This window comes from Melopsittacus undulatus, chromosome Z (genome assembly GCF_012275295.1).
Source record: "Melopsittacus undulatus isolate bMelUnd1 chromosome Z, bMelUnd1.mat.Z, whole genome shotgun sequence".
NCBI classification, from domain to species: domain Eukaryota; kingdom Metazoa; phylum Chordata; class Aves; order Psittaciformes; family Psittaculidae; genus Melopsittacus; species Melopsittacus undulatus.
The window spans coordinates 65,329,897-65,352,560 of record NC_047557.1 but is presented as its reverse complement, the minus strand read 5'-3'; the positions used below and the strand labels follow the sequence as shown (position 1 = coordinate 65,352,560).

Sequence of the window (22,664 nt, the reverse complement as noted above, 5' to 3'; positions counted from 1 at the left end):
ATTAAACTTTTTTAAGAAGTAATTTTATGAAAGTTTCTACAAAATACAGTATACTTTGGTAGATCTTCCCCTGGCATCAGCAAGATTTGTCTTAAAATTATAATCAGAATAGTAAAGGCAATAGGCAGAACTGTTGAACAAATGGGAATTTTGAGCAAGTGGGACTCCAAGTGACTAAAGTGGGACTCCAAGTGACTTATGTGGATTTTTAAACATAAGTGATGTTTAATGACTTAAAAACAAACAAATGACTCCTGGTTTCAGAACATCATTTAAATATTCTTAAACAAGTCAGTTACAGAAGTGTTCAGAAAGACTATGTGCAGATCTGCTTTTTCCAGAATTTTGCTGATGCTTTTGAGCAGTTCTCTGCTAAGAACAGTGGAAGCAGCAACTTTTACAAAAATGAAGGCATATCCATTTACTCGTTCAGATAACTGGTCTTTTGAGTTTTCTGGGTAATTAATCAACTTGAACTAAAGCAGAATTTTGTAGCAGTTGCTGTGAGCTGAACCCAAAAGCAGCCTATGCTGTAAACATTGAGTCAGACTTTCCAGTCTGATTAATTGTGTAATGTCTACTTATATCAGAATTTGAGTATGTTTGTTTTCTAAAGCCAGTATTTTAAAAAACTGGGACCTGTGTTTAAGATATTAATGTGATAATTTGATTTCTAACCACATGATCTCATTTTCAAAGTTTTGAATACAAAGTGTAAAAATTCTGGACTGATCCTTATTGCAGACAGAATCAAGAAAGCAAAAGACTCAATATTAGTATCTGGTTTGGAATAGATCCTTCACTCTTTCGTTCTTTAGTTAGAGCATCTGAAAGAATGTGTCATGTTAGATTTACATAGATCCTTATGAGCTTGATGTGGCTGCTGTGTGGTTTTAAGGTAGTCAACAGGAATAGTGCCTTGACTTGGTACTGAAGATGGCTTGTGATTACAATACTTTTATATAGCACATCTGCATTCATTAGGCTGACTTTAAAAGAGCATGGCTCCTTTTTTCAAATAGTGAACAACAAATTTAAGTAGTTCATTTCCAGTTTGTGATGACATATTTCTTCATGTTATCGTATACACACTGTGAAGGAAACACCAAAATATGGAATATTTTCTTGCTCCTAACAGGCTAAAGCAATTCCCCTTGATGTTAAGGGAGGCACCTCATTGTGGTGGGCGCTAGATAACATCCACTTTCACCATACATTGAGGTTTTTATGTATGGCTAGTGGTACGGATTTTGTCAGAAAAGATAATTGACTAGTGTAAGTGAACTGTGAAGCTTCCAGGGAACATGAACCCATTTTCTTTTGTTAGACACCATTCTGTAATTCCTACACGTAACATGTTCACTTTACTGTGTTTGCTTCTTAATGATACAAGTACCATGCGTAGAAACATCTGAAATTTCTGTTTATTATTTTTGTCTGCTTTAATTTAGGGTAGGCTGGTGGAAGTTATTGCTAATTTCAGATATACTGTAACTGTAAATAGTTACCCAAATTTGTATCATTTACACACTAGAACAGGTTGCCCAAAGAAGTGGTAAATTCTCTATCCCTGGCAGTGTTCAAGGCCAGGTTAGACAGAGCCTTGGGGGACATGGTCTAGTGTGAGGTGTCCCTGCCAGTGGCAGGAGGGTTGGAACTAGATGATCTTAAGGTCCTTTCCAACCCTAACTATTCTGTGATTCTGTTTTGTAATTTGCAAATGGAATGATAAACCAAAATAAGAAATTTACACCATCATTTGGGACGTTTTCCTTTATTACATCCAACTCTTGTGAACTTTGCTCTGGTAACTGGTGAAACTCTGGAGTTGACACCCTTACTTGCTGGAAGAAACGTGCATGTATTCTGAATGTATTCATTATTGTTTGATCTGATCTCCCAAGAACAGGATTAGGTATTTGGCCAGGTGTCCTGAACTGGAAATTTACAGTACCAATACCCTCACCCTCATTGCATTACAAGCAACTGATTTCTTCTCCCATTCTTCAGTAATGGTTACTTTAAAGAGTTTAGTTTCTTAGGCTTGGTTTTTTTTTTTGTTTGTTTGTTTGTTTTTGGTTTTTTTTTTAGGTAAAAATACATCTCTTTATTCAGACAGTACAAAATCTCTGCGGGTTCCTCAGAGTGTCTTCACATTTTCACTCCTGTTCAGGCAATGCCAAATGAATGATTGTTACATGATGTGTACTCTAATGTATAATCTAATGTAATGGGAAATCTCATTACAGGGACTTCTTACGACTTGAAACAGCACTAGTGAGGTTTGATCCTGTGTGTGATAATGTTACTTACTTTTATCAGATGGAGGCAGTATGTGGAGAGCTATGCCCCAGACACACAAGCTCAAAAGAGGCATTGGAACAAATTTGAGAGAGTTACTGCACCTACGACTGTCTGGCCAGTGTACTCAGATGCAATACTCGGTGAACTGAAGGCTGCTGTAGTACTAGTTGTGTACTGTCTTTGAGACGGTTTAGAAAGGTCCCAGCAAAGGTTCTTGTTCGGAGCTTGAACTCTGTGCCAGAACAAATATTTTGAATCAAATAAATGACTGGATGCAACAAGAATAATCTTTTCAGTACTGCAACTGGTGTATAGTGTGGATTTATCATCTCCATTCTAATTTTCCAGTGCCATGGTCTAATAAGCCTTCAGTTGCATGTTTCCTTAGGGGTCAGTTTTACTTCCCATGCCGCATACATTTTTTTAACCCATTTCTGTGATAATTGCATCAGATTAAATGAGCTACCTTTGCTGGCCGTTCCTGCCATCTTACCAGTGGCTGAGTGTAAGCTATTCATAAGGGAAATGAACTTCATTCCTTGCCAGTTACTGTAACACAACATGGAGATTAATCTTCCTTCCTAATTGCATAGTGTGGCCTTTGCTAAGGCTAACAAACTTAATGAGATGCTAAATGTTACTGTCTTTAAGGGAGGAATTTGTGTTTGCTTTTGAAGTATTGACTTTCTTAGGCTGGAAGGTCATTTGAATGTCTTCTAAGAATTGCTGAAATATGTATTGATTTCGGGGTTTATTATTATTTTATGTACTCTACACCTTCTACCTTCTGCCCTCTATTAATAGGTAACAGACTATCCCTAGGCTTGTTATCTAAATTAATAACTAAAGCAGATAGATAGACAAGCCTACAAATACTGAGGAAGATGGAGTTTTATTTAGGAATCCACCCTGAGTTAAAAAAAAGAACTCCAAACCTAAAAGAACCCTAATTACATTTTAAACAGGAAGATAAAGGTGAACTGGCTGAGCAAAATTGAATGGCTCAGTTAATACTCATAGGGAAGCCAGAGAGCCCTCTTTCGTTTGTACATTGAGAAGAAGATTGGACCAACAGTGGGTAAATAAACAGGAGGGAGCAATGGTGCTGGTGCCGGGAGGTGGATACACTGTGTCACAGAATTTAGCGATGGGAAATACCCGTGGTTTTCACTCGGAGAGTTATGGAGTCAGCTGACAACCTGTTAGGTGGAAGGAACCCATCAAGGTTACCTTCTCCTGTGGTGTGGAGCGGCGGGTGGGAACAAAGCCTGGAGAAACCCAACTCCCTGCCGTGCGCTCTTCCACGGGGGTCAATCCCGCACTTCCGAGCGGGTGTGGCGGTTTCCAGACGTGTCGTCACTCGAAGGACAAGGCACGGCATCTGCTGTACTGGGCCCGACCTCTCCCCTCCCAGACCGGCGACGGTTTTGCAGAACCTGCCGTGCCGGCTGCCGGACTTCTCCCCCCGCTCAACACCCGAGAAGCGGCAGAGAATAGCTCCGGCGCTGCTGTGCCTGGTGCCAGTCTGCCTTAGCTTGGCTTGGCTTGGCTCGGCTCGGCATGGCTCGGCTCCGCCCCGCCCCCAGTTCGCCTCGCCTCGCCACCAATGGGCTGGCGGCAGCGACACAGCAGCGCAGGGCGGGCCAATCAGCAGCCGGAGCTGCGCGGGCCAATGGCGGTGGGGGCCGAAGAGCCCCGCGGCGTTAGGGGCGACAGGGCCTCTCGGCAGCGGCGTGAGCGGGGTTGGGCCCCTTCAGTGGGCCCTCCCCAGCGCCTGCCCCGGCCTTTCCGGTGGAGGTCTCGGTCGAAGGGGCGAGGGTAAAACGTGTTTGCTTTGTTTTCCAGGCTGCCAAGCTGGGTAGGTAATAAAAATACGGCATAGCTATTTAACCGTGATCATTCCAGGTGTTTGGTGCCTGGCTGTGACCCTGGCTGTGACCCTGGCTGTGGGACCTTATTGTCGTTCACCCTTCAAACCAGTTTGCCCCAGCACACGAAATTCCAGTCGCCTTATCATAATGGCAATATAACCATATGGGGAGTCATACGCTACAGAGCGTTTTCAAGGAAATCCCTTCTTCCCCGGTACCTCCACTAACAACACAAATGCTTCCCTGCTGTTAGAAGGCCCCTGAGGAAATCAATGGCTGGTTGCATGTTTACCTTTGTGTGGCAGAGAGGGGATCGCTTTAGTGGGAAATTAGGAATTGCACTGGTAAGTTAAAGTGAAAAGATGGGATGGAAACATTCTGGCACCATGCCATTATTATATCTGCTGTAGAAATGCTACAGTTTCAACAAGGAAAGTGTGGGGGGAAAATCAAGTCACAAGGCTGGCAGTTGTGAGGTAGTGTCTTCACACCTCTCATGAGCTGGAAACGTTCTGCGCAGGGCTTGTCTGTGCTAAGTGAAACGTGTTTTCTTCATGTGTTTAGCCCATGGTGGGGGGGTTAGAACTAGATGATCTTGAGGTCCTTTCCAACTCTAAACATTCTATGATTCTATGATTTCAGTGTAAGTTCTAATGAGATGGTTGGTTCTGTAAGAGTACCTTACGTTTATCTGTAGAAATGAAAGCATTAAAGGGGTGATTATGTTATCTAGTCTGTAAACCCTATGAAAAATTATGTGAAGAAGTGTTTGATGGCAACCTGAAAACATTTGAATGACATCCCCAACATGTATTTTATTGTTACATATGATATTCTTAGCATGCACGCATTTTATATGTATAATTCTAATAAGCCAAAATTCAAGGTCTTCTCTAGGTGGGCAGATGAATTTAGATTTAATAACAGTCACAAGTGGAAAAACAATTAACCTACATTGTATTTGTTTAAAAAGATCCCTCTTTCTATGTAACTGTATTGCAGTTCCAGTTAGATTTACTGTGTGGTGGCTGTTTCATGAGTAGTCCCCTTGCTTTCCACAGAAGAAGAAACAAAGCAAATAATACACATTTCCATCTAAATCTGCTGAACACAGCCTGCAGTGCATATGTGTATATGTTTGTGTATTTGGATATAAGCAATTTCAAATAAATAGAAGTGTCATTATCATAATGTTCAAAGCAGATTCTTCTCAGTCACCTACTGATTTAAACACTGTAGCTGGTGCTTAGTTTATGCTGGCTGGCTGCCAAACGAGAGCAGTTATGTTCAATAATAGCAAAATTAAGAGGTGAGTTTTGCTGTTTTACAGCAGGACATGGCAAAACCCATTTCCTTCTGTCAGCTGTATCTTGATTATACACACAGTCACACAGGCACACACTGTATCTTACACACACACACATGCACACACATTCTCCTTGTAACTTGACATTTGCTATCTTTCCTGTGGTTTTTAACTTGAGGTAACTGAAACCAGAAAAAAGAATATAGACCACAATGTTTGAAAGTAAATGAGAGAAAAGCTCTCTCTTTGTGGGGAAAGAGAGTAATAATGAAAAAAGACCAAACAGAAAAGCCTACCCCAATTATTGTTCTGACTGTGATACTTTGTTTTACTTCTGCTGGCAGGTGTCCTGGTGGTAAATGTTACGTGGAGGAACAAGACTTACGTGGGAACACTGTTGGACTGCACAAAGCACGACTGGGCCCCTCCTAGGTGGGAAATCATTCTGAGTCTCTTTTTTCTTGGCTGCATTTTAACCCTCAGTTTCTGTCAAGAAACTGCACAGAGATTAATAAAAAACAACTGCTTATAATTAGAAACATGTACCAGTGAAAGGAGTAATTAGAATCATAGAATAGTTAGGGTTGGAAAGGACCTTAAGATCATCTAGTTCCAACTCCCCTGCAATGGGCAGGGACACCTCACACCAAGTCACCCAAGACTGTCCAGCCTGGCCTTGAACTGCCAGGGACAGAACATTTATGGCTTCTCTGGGCAAGCTATTTCAGTGCCTCATCACTCTCACAGTAAAGAACTTCCTTATACCTATCCTGAACTTCACCTGTTTTAAGTTTGAACCAGTTGCCCCTTGCCTACACTGAAATGTGGGGTGCAGGTTTGGTTTGTTTGTTTTTTGGTTTGGTTTTTTTTTTTGTGTTTTTGTGAGGGAAGGGGAAATACATGGGGTTGAGTCAGAGGGCAGTTAATTTAAAAATGCATTTCAGCAAGCTTGGAAAAATTTGCTTTCCATTGTTCTAATTAGCTGGTCTTGTTCTTACTGTTTTTGTTCTTTTTAAATTACTTTCCCATTGAGACTGTAACATTTTAGTCTGGCAGAAGAATATCTTTCCTTTAGCAAGCACAAATATTCTGTTGTGGGAAGTGCTGTTGTTTTGCTATTTATTCAGTCCACAGCTGATAAAATCTGCTCTTGTTCATTCAGGTTCTGCGAGTCGCCAACAAGTGACCTAGAGATGCGCGGAGGGCGAGGCAGGGGGAAGCGCGCAAGGTCCGCTGCAGCTGCAGCTGTACCTGGCAGTGAGGCCAGTTTTGCAGAGTCCAGAGGACTTCAGAATAAGAACCGCGGTGGTGCCAATGGGAAGGGCAGGAGGGGCAGCCTTAACTCAAGTGGGCGCAGGACACCCCCAAACTGCGCCATGGATGAAGTCAAAGCCAGCCCCTCAGCCACCAATAAGAGGAAAACTAAGCCTCCAATGGAGCTTGATTTGAATTCCAGTTCTGAGGACAATAAATCTGGAAAACGTGTTCGTACTAACTCTAGAAGCACTCCCACCACCCCACAGGGGAAACCCGAGACTACTTTTTTGGACCAGGGCTGCTCTTCTCCCGTGCTGATTGACTGTCCTCACCCCAACTGCAACAAAAAGTACAAGCACATTAATGGACTACGATACCATCAGGCTCATGCACATTTAGACCCAGAAAACAAACTGGAGTTTGAGCCTGACAGTGAAGACAAAATTTCAGACTGTGAGGAAGCACTGACTAATGTGGCCCTAGAATGCAGTGAACCAAGCACAAATTTGCCAGGCTTTGATCCACTGAAAGCACCAACATCTCCTTCCTCCATCACTACCCCAGGGACCCCCAGGGGAAAAAGGGAACTGACCAGCAACGGCCCTGCTTCAGTTATCAGTTCCAAAACCAGCAAGAATTCTGGCAAAAAGAAAGGTCTCAACAGTGAATTGAACAGCCTTCCAGTAATTTCTAATATGACAGCCACACTGGATAGTTGCTCGGTAGTTGATGGCAGCTTGCAAACTGAAATGCCGAAACTGGAGGCTGAAGGGTTAATTGACAAGAAGAGTTTGGGTGATAAAGGCAAGAAAGCAAACAATTGCAAAGTGGATAAAAACCTTTCCAAACTGAAAACAGCCAGGCCCATTGCTCCAGCACCAACACCAACTCCTCCCCAATTAATAGCTATACCTACTACAGCCTTTACAACCACAACCACGGGGACAATACCAGGACTGCCCTCTCTAACAACTACTATTGTTCAGGCTACACCAAAGAGCCCTCCACTAAAGCCTATTCAACCAAAGCCCACAATTATGGGAGAGCCAAGCACTGTAAACCCAGCTCTCACATCACTCAAAGACAAGAAGAAAAAGGAGAAGCGAAAGCTGAAGGACAAAGAAAGCAAAGAGATGGGAAGCCCCAAGATGGATTCTAAGCTGGGAAAGCTGGAAGATTCAAAAGGTTCTGGGAAAGACTTATCTGGACATTTCTTAAAGGACCATCTCAACAAGAATGAAGTGCTAGCTAATGGATTGTCAGAGTCTCAGGAGAGCAGGATGGCAAGTATCAAGGCTGAAGCTGATAAGGTTTACACATTCACAGACAATGCACCCAGCCCTTCTATAGGGAGTGCCTCCAGGATGGAATGCAGCACTTTAGTGAATGGACAGCCTGCCATGGCGTCACTGCATGTGTTGACACAAAATGGTGCAGAAAGCACAGCCACTAAAACCAACAGCCCCGCTTACTCAGATATTTCTGATGCAGCTGATGATGGTGGCTCTGACAGTAGGTCAGAGGGCATGAGGTCAAAGGCCAGCTCTCCGTCGGATATTATTTCTAATAAGGATGGTGTTGTAAAAGGACATTCTTCAACCACAGCACAACCAGCTCAAGCAAAAGAGTCCCATTCTCCCTATTACCATGGCTATGACCCTTATTATTCCCCAAGTTACCTGCACTCTGGACAGGTCAGTGCCCCAGCAGCTGGGAACAGCAGTACACCACAGGGACTGAAGATCAAAAAAGAGGCTGAGGAAGAGGCTGAAAAGAAAGAGAAGGCAGAACTGTCGGATGCCAAGAAAAGTGAAAGCACTTCCTCTAATTTGCAACCACAACATCAGTCAGTGATAACTCAAAGACACCCTGCACTTGCTCAGTCACTTTACTATGGACAGTATGCCTATGGGCTCTATATGGACCAAAAGTCCTTAATGGTCTCTAATTCTGCTTACAGGCAGCACTATGAAAAATACTATGAGGACCAGAGACTAGCAGAACAGAAAATGGCACAAACTGGGAGGGACTGTGAAAGAAAGAATGATCCCCCCTTGAAGGAGATTGGGAAGGATGACAACAAGCAGAAGAATATTCCATCAGCCACTATTTCAAAGGCCCCTTCAACTCCGGAGTCCAGCAAAAATAACACTAAAATAGGGTCATCAGTTCCTAGCAAAGGTGAGGAGACAAGCAAATCACAGATCCTTTCCAATCACCAGCAGCAGCTTCAGGCTGACAGCTTCAAAGCCAAACAAATGGAAAACCACCAGCTTATAAAGGAGGCTGTGGAGATGAAATCTGTTATGGACTCCATGAAGCAAACGGGAGTAGATCCAACTACAAGATTTAAACAGGTGAGATTACAGAAAAGGCAACTAGAGTGTCTTGACTTATCCTTAAGTTGAGGTTATGTCCCTGGATCTATGTTCTTCTACCTTTGCAGCCAAAAAAGCTCCACCATCCTTTTTTATAGTACTGCAGTCTCTGAATAGACCAGTAGACCTTTCAGTTAAGCTGTTTGAAAATAAAAAAAAAAACTAGCAAGGTGGTGAAAGAACCCAGGCTGAGGACCTGAATAGACTATATTAAATTACGTGCATTAATAGAATAGAATTAGATTTCTCTTTTAGATGTAAATTGTAAAGCAATTTGCTTAGTTCAGAAATGTGAAATTTCAAGCAAAATAAGCAGCTTTCATTGTGAGGGGAGTTAAAGTAGATTTGAAAAATATTTTGAAATTTTTTTTTTGTTGTTAAATGCAGTTGGCATTTACTAAAGATGGGTGAACTGGTTCTTTGAAAAGTTGTCTTGAAGCTTAGCTCTTTATCTTAAACCAAGGTGGCCTTTTCGAAGCAGTTAAGCTCCTCATCTTTACTCAACCAACCTCAAGCCCCTGCAGATCTACATAATGGATGAAATCCTCTGTCCATTAAAGCCAGTGATAGTTTTGCCATTGACTTCAGTGGCACCAGAATTTCATCCAGTGGCTTCATGCTAGCCTTCCTAGACGTCACATTGCCTTCATTTGGGACAATGCAACCACCTTCATGCTCTGAACCTGAGCCTCAGTCCCAGAATCCCGAGGGTTGGAAGGGACCTCAAAAGATCATCTAGTCCAACCCCCCTGCAAGAGCAGGGTAACCTAGAGTACATCACACAGGGACTTGTCCAGGCGGGCCTTGAATATCTCCAACGTAGGAAACTCCACAACCTCCCTGGGCAACCTGTTCCAGTGCTCTGTCACTCTTACAGTAAAGAAGTTCTTCCTGATGTTCACATGGAACCTCCTATGCTCCAGTTCACACCCATTGCCCCTTGTCCTACCACTGGATATCACTGAAAAAAGCCTAGCTCCATCATCCTGACACCCACCCTTTACGTATTTGTAAACACTGATGAGGTCACCCCTCAGTCTCCTCCAAGCTAAAGAGACCCAGCTCCCTCAGCCTCTCCTCATAAGGGAGGTGTTCCACTCCCTTAATCATCTTTGTGGCTCTGCGCGGGACTCTTTCAAGCAATTCCCTGTCCTTCTTGAACTGAGGGGCCCAGAACCGGACAGAGTATTCCAGATGCTTGATACTTGCATGTTCCAGTGTACAGTATATCCCAGACTTCACCCTTAGGAACATGTAAAGGAGGTGGGATGGTACAGCCTCAAATAGGAGAAGATTTCTGCTGATTCAAATGGGTATTTGAACCAGACTGCCCAAGTGTCCAGTTTTCTGCTTATTTTTCTGTTGCATGTGCCATAAATCAGTGTTTACAATTAGCTTTTGCATATTCTGTATTAGAAAAAAAAGTCTTCCAGTTGTAGCTCAGTACCGATTTAGTGTAGTCTTGTAACAGAACTCACCTACTTAATTCTAGAACATGTTTATAAACTAGTCTATGTAATATATTATGCAAAAATATATTTATCATACCCTCTACATGTTCTTTAAACTGTGTGGTCCTAATCCTGTAAAAACTTATCCATGTGTAATATTACAAACTTGGAATAAGACTGTCAGCTGAAGAAGTCTGCCTTAATATATGACTTCCACTGATTCCTGAATGTTTTTAATATCAGAGGCCACATTAGCATCTTTCCAGATAGATAAATTTTTTCAGGTTCATAGTTTCAGGTAATCTAAGTGCTTTGACATATCATTAGCCAGCTTTAATTTTGTGGTTCACAGATACTTTTTCTCTCTAGTGGGAAAATTTCTCTGGGATTTAATTAAAATGTTCTATGAATAGCGTGGTCTCAGAACTTTGATACAATGTATATGTATTTATATGTAGTTAAAAACATGAAAGGGGATATAAGATGAAGCAATTGAATTTAATTTTGTTAATCGTCTCTTGCTTCTTCATGGGAATATTTTTTGACTTTGAGCTCAAGGCACTCTGTAGCAAGGAAAAATTTCCTGTATGTAACAGGGATATGTTATTAAACCAGCTATTAAAAAATATTAGCTGAAGTAGGGGAAATACCAATAATGATCTTATTCAAACATCTAAGTTCAGAACAAAATTGCTTTTTCTCCTCCATATTAGGATCCAGATTCACGAACATGGCATCATTATGTCTATCAGCCCAAATACCTTGATCAGCAAAAATCTGAAGAACTTGATCGTGAAAAAAAGTTAAAAGAAGACAGCCCTAGAAAAACACCTAACAAAGAAAGTTCCCTACCTAACCTTCCTGTCTCATTAGCAAGCATTAAAGAGGAGCCTAAAGAGGTCAAGCGTTCTGATTCTCAATCAGTGGATGAGAGCAAGATAAAAAACGATGATCGTAAGACTCCTGTAAATTGGAAGGACTCTCGGGGTGCTAGAGTAGCAGTTTCCTCACCAATGAGTCAGCATCAGTCGTATATCCAGTACTTGCATGCTTATCCTTATCCACAGATGTACGATCCCAGCCATCCAGCCTACCGCGCAGTCTCTCCTGTCCTAATGCACAGCTATCCTGGTATGTATTCTGAATTTTCCCTGCATGCTAGTTAAGATTTACACCCTGAAACTGCAGTAAAGCCTGCATTTTAACATTTCTGTTAGTGGCTAGGGTAAATTAGAAGCTTCATGGGTGACATTTGTTTTGCTTGTGCTTCCACTAGAGAAAGTTCTGTAGATGAAACTGTTTAATGCAAGATGTTCCTTTTATGAACTGTCACAGTTCCCAGCTACAGTTTTCTTAGCTCTTGACAGTCTGCTATTGCTGTTAGACTGACAGATAGTTTATTGCCTATAAAAATATTCTAAGTATTTACTGTCAGAACCATTACAGTTACTATTCCTTTCACTTAAAGAGGACTCATAAATGTCTGAAGTGGCTATCAACTCAACCCTCTTTATAACCTCCATTCATCAGGGTAAATTAGGGTGAAGAAACTGAAGAGCAAAGATGCCATTTGATAGTCATGTGATCCATTTTTGATGTTATCCTCTATCCTGGCATCCCCTCCTCCCACCTTGATATAACCAATATATAAAACCAATAACTCAGTGTGGTATTGATTGTTTACCTGCAGGGGCCTATCTCTCCCCAGGATTTCATTATCCAGTTTATGGGAAGATGTCAGGGAGAGAAGAGACGGAGAAAGTCAATACCAGTCCAAGCATCAATGCAAAATCAGCCACTGAGTCCAAAGCACTGGATTTGCTCCAGCAGCATGCCAACCAATATCGCAGCAAGTCCCCTGTTGTAAGACTTCATCTGTTGTTACTGAAGAGTGGTACATATGGGAAGGGATAGAGAACATAATTTTAAGAAGCACACAATCTGGCATCAAGCTCTGAGTGTATGATTCTTCTTTATAGTACGGCTTAAAATAAAAGCAATTTATAGTCAGGGTGCTTCTGTGGCATAAACTGGAAGTGACACATCGAACACAGTTCTGTGCTCAGAATCTTTCTATCGTGAATGGACTCATACAGAAACATAGATTCAGAGATACCTCCTGGTGCAGTTTGTTGCAGTTAAACAGAAAGCTCCTGTTTGGAAACAGATAATGAAATGACAGGTTGGGTGGTGGGATTTGGTAATATCCCCCCCATATATTTCCCAAGAAGCTGTATCTTCCAAATAGCAGACTACCAGCCCCTATTTCTGAAGATTTTCTTACTGGAGTGTATACTGTTATTTTACTTTCAGATAAGCTGATGCTAGTTTTAATTGTGAGCAAGTCACTGACTCTGATTCTGTTTTTAAAAGGGCTTTCTTGCTATTCAGGCTGGCTTGATCCCCAGAGTGTCTTAGAGGGCTAAGGATTCATTTACATCAGCTTTCAGCAGCTCAGCTTGGTTGTTCCTACACTGGCAAGTCAGACAAGCTTAAGGGAGCCCAAAACTAGAAGTCGTCACGGTGGCTTCAGGCTGCAGTCTGTTGCCTCAAAATCACTGTGCCTTGGAATTATCTTTCATTAGCCAGATACACCAGCTTTAGATTAGAATCAAATGCAAATAATATAGCAGAGAAAATACTCAGAAAAGATCTGCTTCATCATATGAATTCATACGGTTGATGCCAGGCAATAGCAAGTGTGGTTTGATTGTTGTTTCATCCCTTCTAAATCCTCACATCAGTTTTCTTACACCTTCTTTTACAAGCCTGTGGAAAAATCAGCAGCTGAGCGAGAACGGGAAGCAGAAAGGGAACGAGACCGTCATTCTCCTTTTAGCCAGCGGCATCTCCATACGCACCATCACACACATGTTGGAATGGGTTACCCCCTTATACCTGGACAGTATGACCCATTTCAAGGTGAGCAGATGATTTCCTGTGTTGGGATTAGCTTGCCTCATCAACTTGTTACCTTGACATTGGAAATCACAACAATGTGAAGCATTTTGGATAGAGATCCCCTTGTTAATCAGAAGTGCTTTACATTTAGGAAGAAGGCTTGAAAGTTCAGAGCATTGACTAACATGACTAAATTAATAGCCTTATGTCTGAGAAATACCAAGCTTTATTTCCAAAACTGGATGTTAGAGCATTATTACAGATGCACCAGTTAGGCTGTCATTGATGTGAATGTTTTGATTCCTACTTCAAACTGACATTAACTGGCTGAAAGGCAGTAAAAAAAGCAAACCAAACAACCCCCTTTTTGTATAATTAGGGTTGTGTAAGCAATGGAAGAAGTGTAGCAAAGACAAAGGCTTTTTATACTGAACATATTTTATGTACAAGGCATCACAGTCACAAGGCTTTCAGCTTGTTATAATTTGACCACCTGAAAGAGGACTCTTTGTATTTTGGCAAATGCAGTGCACAAAGCTGCAGTCAGAGAAGAAGTAGCACAGTAAGATACGATTCATTCTCCCTAGGTTTTATACCAGTCTTTGACTGTTTTTCTCTAACTCTAGACTCTAGCTGAATTAAAAAGAGATTTCCTCCCATGCAGCAAAGTACATGCTATCACAATTGGTGGCTAAATGACATTAATGCATTACGTTCACTTGGTGCCCCAGCAGCTATTTTTCCTGTGTAAAAGCCTTGACATTTCTCGGTTTGATTCAGTGATTCCACATGCCTTTTGGGATGCATAATGCTTGTTCAGTGGGAAAACTGTAAAAATGGTAAATTATCATGAAAGTATTGTATTCTGAGCAGCTGGCATGTCATTTCTATAATTCACTGTGACTTTTGATTCTTGTTGTTTCCTGGTACCTATTATTTCTGCTGAGCTTCCTATTCAGGAACTCACACAAACCACTTAGCATCATGCAGTGCAGTACTTGGAAAGGAATACAATAAGTAGCAATGCTGTATTTTCTTGTAAAATATATATCAAGGAAAATTCAGTTTACTGTATGAATGCATATTGATCATACTGGGCAAACTGTGTTTTAATGCTGTTGCCTGAAATATTTGCCGTTTATGTAGTGTTAAAACCCCACCATTTTCTGATGGTGGGATTTTTTGTCCATTTGATTTAAGAGATGCTTCCTAATACTTCGGAGCACAAAAATCCATTAAAACAAGAAGTACATCAACATTCCTTCATTTCTTCTTTCCCTCAGGACTGACCTCTGCTGCCCTCGTTGCCACTCAGCAGGTGGCTGCACAGGCATCTGCATCTGGTATGTTTCCTGCACAAAGAAGGTAAGTAGCCAGTAAATCTTCCACTTTATATCTTGCCAGATACAGAGATGAAGAAGCAAATCATAGATTTTATAGCCTGATGATCTGCAGTATGACACAGTTTTTAAGGGTAAAGAAAAACCTGTGACTTTGGATTAATTGTAGTTTTATTTTCCTTAAGGTGACACTTTGTCTTTAGTTGTAGCCTTTAACTGTAACACGGATCATTAGGAGGGGACAAGTAGTCTGTCTTCTGAGATTTTCCATAGACTATGTTTTAAGGATTGGTATTAAGAGAAAACAAATCATTATGAAATATAATTTCATAGAATCATAGACTAGTTAGGGTTGGAAAGGACCTTAAGATCATCTAGTTCCAACCCCCCTGCCATGGGCAGGGACACCTCACACTAAACCATATCACCCAAGGCTTCATCCAGCCTGGCCTTGAACACTGCCAGAGATGGTGCATTCACAACGTCCCTGGGCAACCCATTCCGGTACCTCACCACCCTAACAGTAAAGAATTTATTCGTTATATCCAGTCTAAACCTCTGCTGTTTAAGTTTCAACCCATTACCCCTTGTCCTATCACTACAGTCCCTAATGAATAGTCCCTCACCAGCATCCCCATAGGCCCCCTTCAAATACTGGAGGTCTCCACGCAACCTTCTCACAAATTTATTATTAGAGGGCTTTAAAGTTCATGTTCAGTTAGATCCATGTACTGTCAGGAAAATTTAGGATTTTATCTATCCTGCAAGTCTCCTGGTTTGCTGATTTTGCTTTCAGAGCAGTTTGCTTGGGAGTCCACTAGAGGCGGCATTTTATTTAACTTACATGTCCATTCCACAAGTTTACCCTTAAATTATTTATTAGTTTTTCAGTAGAATTTACTATTCCAATCAACCATTTTCAAGAGGAAGTAATTACAGTTAACAATGAAAAAGCCAAGATATACTTACCGAGGGCTTCTTTCATCACTGCCATGTTAAGTCTGAGTTTAATACATTCCATGGTTATGGCTGTCTTTCTGAAGCTGATCCTGAAAATAAGTGTGTGAGGCTTGTAGCTAGAATTATTTGCGTGAGAAAGGTTTGAAGCCCTGGGGGAGCTGATGGTATCAGACCCCAGAAGATAAATTCTGGCACAGATTACTTGTTAGTGTGTTGTTCCTGGCAGGGGAGGGATGGAGACATGGCTAGCTGTCTTTCCTTCTTGGGACTAAGAGTACTGTGCAGATTTCATTTTGTGGTGTATCCAAGGTGCAGAAAAAAACCTAGGAGGAAATGATACTACATACTAAAACATTTTTTTTTCTCTTTTCAGAGAATGATGAGTTTGGAAATGTACATTGTCATGTGACTGGATCACATGAGGAAGCGCTTTATTACAGACATCAGTTCCATGGTGTTAATTTGAAATGCCTTAATGGCAGGCAAAAACCAGTCATTTCATTTTTGTAAATTGCAGATTTTATCACAGAGTAACAAATGTTGCTGTAATTAGACTTCTGTTTTTATATATATATATATATGCATATATATATATATATACATATATATAAAAATATATATATTCTTTACTTTTTTTGTATCAGTACCAAGGCTCGCACACAGGGTCTGCTGCTAAATTGCGAACCACACAGTAAAAGGTGATATGTATTTGTCATGTTTAGAAAGCGTTTAGAAACCACAAAAGGCTGTTTCTTCTTCCTTTTTTTTTCTCTTTCTCTTTTTCTTTTTTTTTTCCTTTCCAATTGTAAATAAATAATGTTATGTATCAGTGTGCCTGAACCTTGCATACCCTTCTGGTATTTCCCATAAGCTCTCAGAGAGGCTAACTGTGATGACACTTTGGTACAACGTAGATGTCTATTTGGTGGCTCCTATTAAGATGCATCAGTGTAAAATGTTACTGTATTCACTGTTTCATTGTAATTGTGTATTGTGAAAAATATAACTTTGGAAGGCATGGGGATTCTAGTACCACAAAAACTGTGTTGTATATAATGTATAGATTTTAAATGGAGATAATGAGCATCTGTGAATAATGAAATGTCATTTTTGATAATCTTGAATGGTGGATAACCTAATAGCCTGCATACCAGAAGACACCTGTGATTGTTCTATTACTTGAATAGTCCTGCAGTCTTTTTTTTAATGTTTACAATTACCCAGTTTTAGAAGAGAGACTTTAATGCCATTGTCTGGTTACTTGTTTTATGCTGTATTCTAGTTTATTTTATGTAAAACGTATATTGAATGCTTTCATTTTTATACCTGCCTTAAACAATTTGGCAATCATAAATAAAAGGTTGGTTTTATACTTCCGTGGTGCCTATGGCCCACTTTGAAAGGTGTGTCACAGGAAAAGACAGCAGAGGCTGCAGCTGCCACAGAGGTATTAGTGTTTGTATGCCCTGAAGCCCTCCCTGGGGCTCACTTACTGGTGTGGACCTGCAGCCATCCCTGCCTCCCCACCTGGGCTGGCCTCTACCAGTGGGCACAGTGGGGCCCAATCCAGATGAGAATGGGCCTGTTTCAGTTGACCCGGACAGGCTTGAGTAAGGCCCATAGTAACACCTTGGATGCTATTAGAAACTTTCTTAAATACCTAATGACTGGTTTAGAGCAGCTCTGTGTGCTGTAAAATATATACAATTTTTTCTTATTATATCTGTATTATCCCACCTCCAAAATGAATAGATGCCTAAAAACAGAGGACCTGACAATTAAAAAAAAAGTCCTTTGCTGTGTTTAACCTGCATTAGCACAGAGTACCTATTTTATGTGGCTATGCCACCTGTTTTGTTACAGTGCAGTTAACACCGTGCATAGTAATATGAAATCACTAATCATGATATGGAAAAAAATAAAATTTGCTGGTCAGGTTTCAAAGGCTTTAACTTTTATCCTTTCCTTCTTATCCCTGTTATACTGATTGTCAAAACAGTTTTACTGTTGTGTTTGGGTTTGTGTTTGTTTTTTTGACAGGGTGAATTACTGCAAGTTAAAGCTTGTTCTTGAAGTTGGTTCCATTTCTTCTACCTTGTGAATACATAATACAGAAGGATGAATTAAAGATTCCCAACAGACAAGCACAGTTGGACTTTTTATATTACTATGATGAATCTGTCATTAATATTGCTATAATTGTTTTATTTTTATAGGCATAAAATCAGTTCCCTTAGTGACAAGTTACAAGGTTTATTGATTTTTACTACACATCATTCATCTGTGGCTTACACTTATTGTCTTGTTCTGAACACATTCGGAAGTCTCACAGTGGTGGCATACTACAAATTAGCCTCATAAAAAATGGGAACGAAGGGGTGTTTTCTTTTGAAAGGGGATATTGTGAATGCAGGGCTCTTGAAATAATAAATGCCTTATTACTTCTATAGTAAAGGCTCAGATGACTTTTGTATTGAAATGTACCATTTTTTCCAGCCTCGACCATTAATGCTTCTACAGCAAACAGATCTTACAAATTCATGCTGTTGGTGACTTTGCTTTAGTGTGGTTGAAGAATGAGTGTTGTAAGTACCTGGAATGAATTTCTCTGATACAGCGTAAGCAACAGTTAAAATTGCAATTAATGGTATAGCTTTATTACATTCTTGAAGTCTGTAAGAGCAGCTAACATCCATTGCCATTTATTGTCTTCCTAAGGTTACTGTCTTCCTTTTATTGTTACAGCTTTCCTTTTGGTTTAACACTTGCTGTGCGACCTCCATAGAGGCTGTGCAACAGTGAGCATGACTCCCTGGTTCAACACTTGCCAAAGCCAAAAGAAATCCACATGTATCTCCAAGCACTGATGTGCAGCTGGCATGGTCATTTTCAGCACTAATCATCCAAAGGATGATGAAACTAAATATGAAGATGACAATTTACAAACCTGGGAACTAAAAGCTGCAGAGTCTGGTCCCTGCAAAAGGGCAGCTGAAGCAGCATGGTACAAATGTATTTGCATTCTTTTCCACAGGAAGGGCTTATGCTTCCTGTTGACACCTCCAGCTGACACTTCTAATGCTGCTCTTCTGGCAGCAGTAATCTGTGACCCTGCTCCTATATTTCATCCAGATGTTACTGGATATCTTGCAAAAGTGAAACAAGGCTTACGCATTGCACTTACTTGAGATTCTAGCCTGTCTGTGGAATGCAGCTACAGAAATGAAAGGTCATTCAGCAGCAGTCTGCCACACAAACCTAAAGAAACAGCCAGGGAGTTACTGCCCGTGGTGCTTGCATTGGGAAAAATTGGACGTGAACAGAGAAGCGGTTGGAGGTTTTTGTCCTGACGCAGGACAGGAGTCTGACTGACTGAGCTGGCTGGCTACCAGAGCTGAAATAGAGCTGGGAAAATGGGGGATAGGAGTAATATTTCCCCAGTTTTCTAATTTTAGATTCCCTGGTGGTTTTAGGAAACACTGAGAACTCACAGAGCTAATTCTGTGCCATGTAATTGCCGCATCACTTCTGAAAGGTGCACTGGTTGAGCTAGTCCCACTTGTTGCTCTTGCAAGTGCTGGCAGGGCAAGTGTCCCTGAAGGACATGAAATTAAGAGAGCCCCTGAATCTATCCTGAAACACACCAGAGACGGTTGGTAGCACAAACACTGACATAAGCAAAGAAAAGCACAATGCCCTCCTGCAGCTCTCCACCCTGGTTCTTCCCAAGGAACCAGAAAAGTAGTCAAGCAGGGAATATAGTTCGTATTTCCTTCTGGTGTCATATTCTTGTCACTGTCTTTATCACAACTGGCAAATGTAACTGTCCTCCTCTTTCTGCCTCCCAATTTCACTCTAGTGTTTGCTTGCCACACTCTCTTAGTCCTCTTTCTTGTCTCCCCTCGGTACCCCACTTGCCCACTTAATAAGCCCTCTTACATTCAGTGTCATCAAAACTCACTCTATGCAGCTAAAAGCCTGCATATATTTGTGATCTCAGATTGACATCCCTGTTTTACTTTTCTTTCATTTTATCATGCTTCTTCTTTGACCTGTGTTTTTTTCTATATCTTATGATGTATGTACCCTGTCTCTCTTCAGCCTGAAGTGTCTGGGACAGAGAACATGTCTCACTTTAAATTCATATAGATTAGTTCATATTTATAGTTCCCTCTGAATAATAGCTATAGCGTCACACTGATGATAGCACAAGATGCTATGAGTAGCTAGAGCAAACCATTATTAACAAGGAGCTTAAGGTAAGTGGCAAAAAACTGTTACAGTTTTAAAAAAGTATTTTGAAACCACCTAATGCGTCAAAAATCAGGAATGATACCAAGCCCACACAGGAAGTCTGAAGCTGTATCTCCTTGTATCAGAAGAACCTGGAGATGTGCAGTCATTAATTAACAGACCAGCTTTGTTCTCCTTCAGAAAAGAGAGCTCTATTTTCTTCATTTGTTTCCATTTTAGCCCTTCACCTAGTTTTGTGGACTAAACGCTCTAGCATTACTCAAGGTGAATTACAGTTCTCCTTGATGTAGGAGTTTTATTTGGGTGGGTTTTTTGGGAGGATTGTTGGTTTTTTTTTTTTCCCCTTCATAGCTTCAGTCTTTTCTGTAAGTTTTCTTTTAGGGAATGTTACTATTACCAAGACACGCTAGAGGTTTTCATTCACAAGAGGGGACATCAGCTGATGTTATTCATGTTGCAGTGGTGGGAAGGCAAACACCATTAAAATCCTCACTGACTTACTGGCTGCTAGTATTTTTTGTGCAGCATGCGCTAAATAAAACATGCTAAAATTTGCTTTTCAACCTCAGGAGTAACTCTGAAACTTCTTGTCTGGACTGATAAATTAGCAAACTTTTTTGGTTTAACAAAGGTAATTCTTACTTGCAGCCTAACAATATTTACCATGCAGAAAGCTTGTTATTCTCCACTATTATATTGTAGAGAGGTGCTCTGGGCTTTGAAAGCAGATTTTGTTGCAGACAAATGAGCTCCTACAGACCAAGCTAGTATCTGTAGTTCAGTTCCAGTAGTTTCATAGTCATTTCAGCAATGTTCTGCAGCCATTTTGGATGGTATAATGGTGCATGTTAATTACATGATTTCCATCATTTGAGTTTGATGATGGTAGAATAGTGCTTATTGCTTTGAGCATAGTGCTCCAGGACTTCTTAATGAAGCTGAATGGTATAGCAATACCTGCTAAAAAAAAAAAAAAAAAAAAGGAAAATAAGCAGCGCTAAATCAGGAAGCAAAGGTTCTCTGAAAGCCTGTTTAAACCCTTAATTCAGGAGGCTAATTTTAAAGCGTGGGTCTTGACCGGAAGAGTAAATTACTGCAGTCCTCTTAATTGTTTTCAGGGCCCTGAGGGCACTATTAAAGGTTTTCGGCCCTGCCCAGACTCCCATGGAGCCTTCCCAAACTCAGCCCAGGGGTCTAGGACCTTGTTTTAGCTCAGCCCATGGCTGTCCATCCACCCCAGGACCACCTGACGCCCTGGGTTGGGGCAGTACTCCAGCTGCCTTGCTCCCTGGCTGGGATTGGTGGGATGGGACTTGCTAGCCCCTAGCAGTCCTCAGCCCTGGTGGTGCTCTTATGTTGTGAAGAAAGATGTGCAGTTTCTGCTCTTAACAGGACTTGGTTTACTTTGTTTCTAATAGAATAGTATGCAGGGAACAGGCTTTAGTAAGACACTGATATCTTCTTAATTAGACATATGAAAGGCAAAAGAGGAATTTTGTCTTTACATTTCAAAGCAAATGCTACCAGAATAGTGGAAATGAGATGAAGAATAGAAAGCCCTGGATTGACTAATTGAAAAACCCCTTGCATAGTTAACAGGCTGCTGTAAAAAAAAAAAAGCCCTGTCCTTTTTTTCCTTATTTTTTCCCCCTTTATTCTCAGTAGTATAAACTAGTGTTTGAGACAAGAAATGGCAGTGACACTAGAAATAACTTCAGGGGAGGGAGGGATTTTTAGTTCTTTTCATCCTATATAAGTGAAAAGGAGGAGATTTGCAATTAGTTTTAAAAGGAGTTGGCTCTTAATACATGCGCTCAAAGTAAGCACCTTCCTTACACGTTTGTCCTTGGTAAGGTCCCTATTCAACAGTGGTCTTCTCTGATGCCTGCTTCAGAATCATGACTCAGCCTCCTTCCTTTTGGGCTCCATGTTTCCCAGAAGAGAGTGGGAAGAATCAGATCAAGGGGTGGGCGAACAGCAGGGACATTTGAAGTTTCTATCCCATTGCTTACACATGCCAGAGCAAGGCCTTTACAATCTCATTTTGTCCACACCTTTTCCCAGCTCTGTCACTAAGTTTGTTTGTAGGAATGAGCCTGATCAAGCCACTGAGTTTTTAAACAGAGCTGGGGACAGAAAAGGTCATTAAAATGTCAATGACACAATATGTCTCCCCATGCCATACACTAAACACGGCAATTTAATACTAAGCTTTGCCTCAAGTATCTTGTGTGCTATTTTATGATCTTCCTGCTCGGAAAGAAGCTGGCTTCTTTTAACAGAGTATCTGCCAGATCCTCAGCCTCTGTAAATGGTCTGTGGCTTTGCTAAAACCAGTTGACCACTTTCCCTTTTATCTGCCAAAATTTTGTCCCCATTTCAGGAGTTACTTCCCTAAAATATAAGGTGTAGAAGAAATTGCTATTGAAAGAAATCACTCAAAATAACAAAACAGAATCCACGTTTGTTGTTTTTTTTTTTGGTGTTGGAACACTTTCCATTAGACTTCGGTGTTATTCCAACTCAGATAAGAATTAAGTCCCTTGAGGCTGAGCAGTAATTGCTATCCATCATAGCTCCTTATTCCATGAGTACATACACACAGAAGTCTCTCTCTGATGTTCATGTACCCACTCCCTCCT

At 40.9% G+C, this 22,664-nt stretch overlaps 1 protein-coding gene across 1 annotated transcript in view; it reads left to right on the top strand.

Moving 5' to 3' along the window:
* The window catches only part of ZNF608 (zinc finger protein 608), an 85,562-nt gene extending 70,725 nt beyond the window's left edge, over nucleotides 1–14,837 (top strand). The window contains exons 3-8 of the mRNA XM_005144934.2: nucleotides 5,826–5,913; nucleotides 6,644–9,095; nucleotides 11,281–11,698; nucleotides 12,258–12,430; nucleotides 13,336–13,489; nucleotides 14,752–14,837. Of these exons, the coding sequence (XP_005144991.1) occupies nucleotides 5,826–5,913; nucleotides 6,644–9,095; nucleotides 11,281–11,698; nucleotides 12,258–12,430; nucleotides 13,336–13,489; nucleotides 14,752–14,837 (3,371 nt within the window). The remainder of the gene's footprint in view (nucleotides 1–5,825; nucleotides 5,914–6,643; nucleotides 9,096–11,280; nucleotides 11,699–12,257; nucleotides 12,431–13,335; nucleotides 13,490–14,751) is intronic.
* Nucleotides 14,838–22,664: the final 7,827 nt, after the last annotated feature.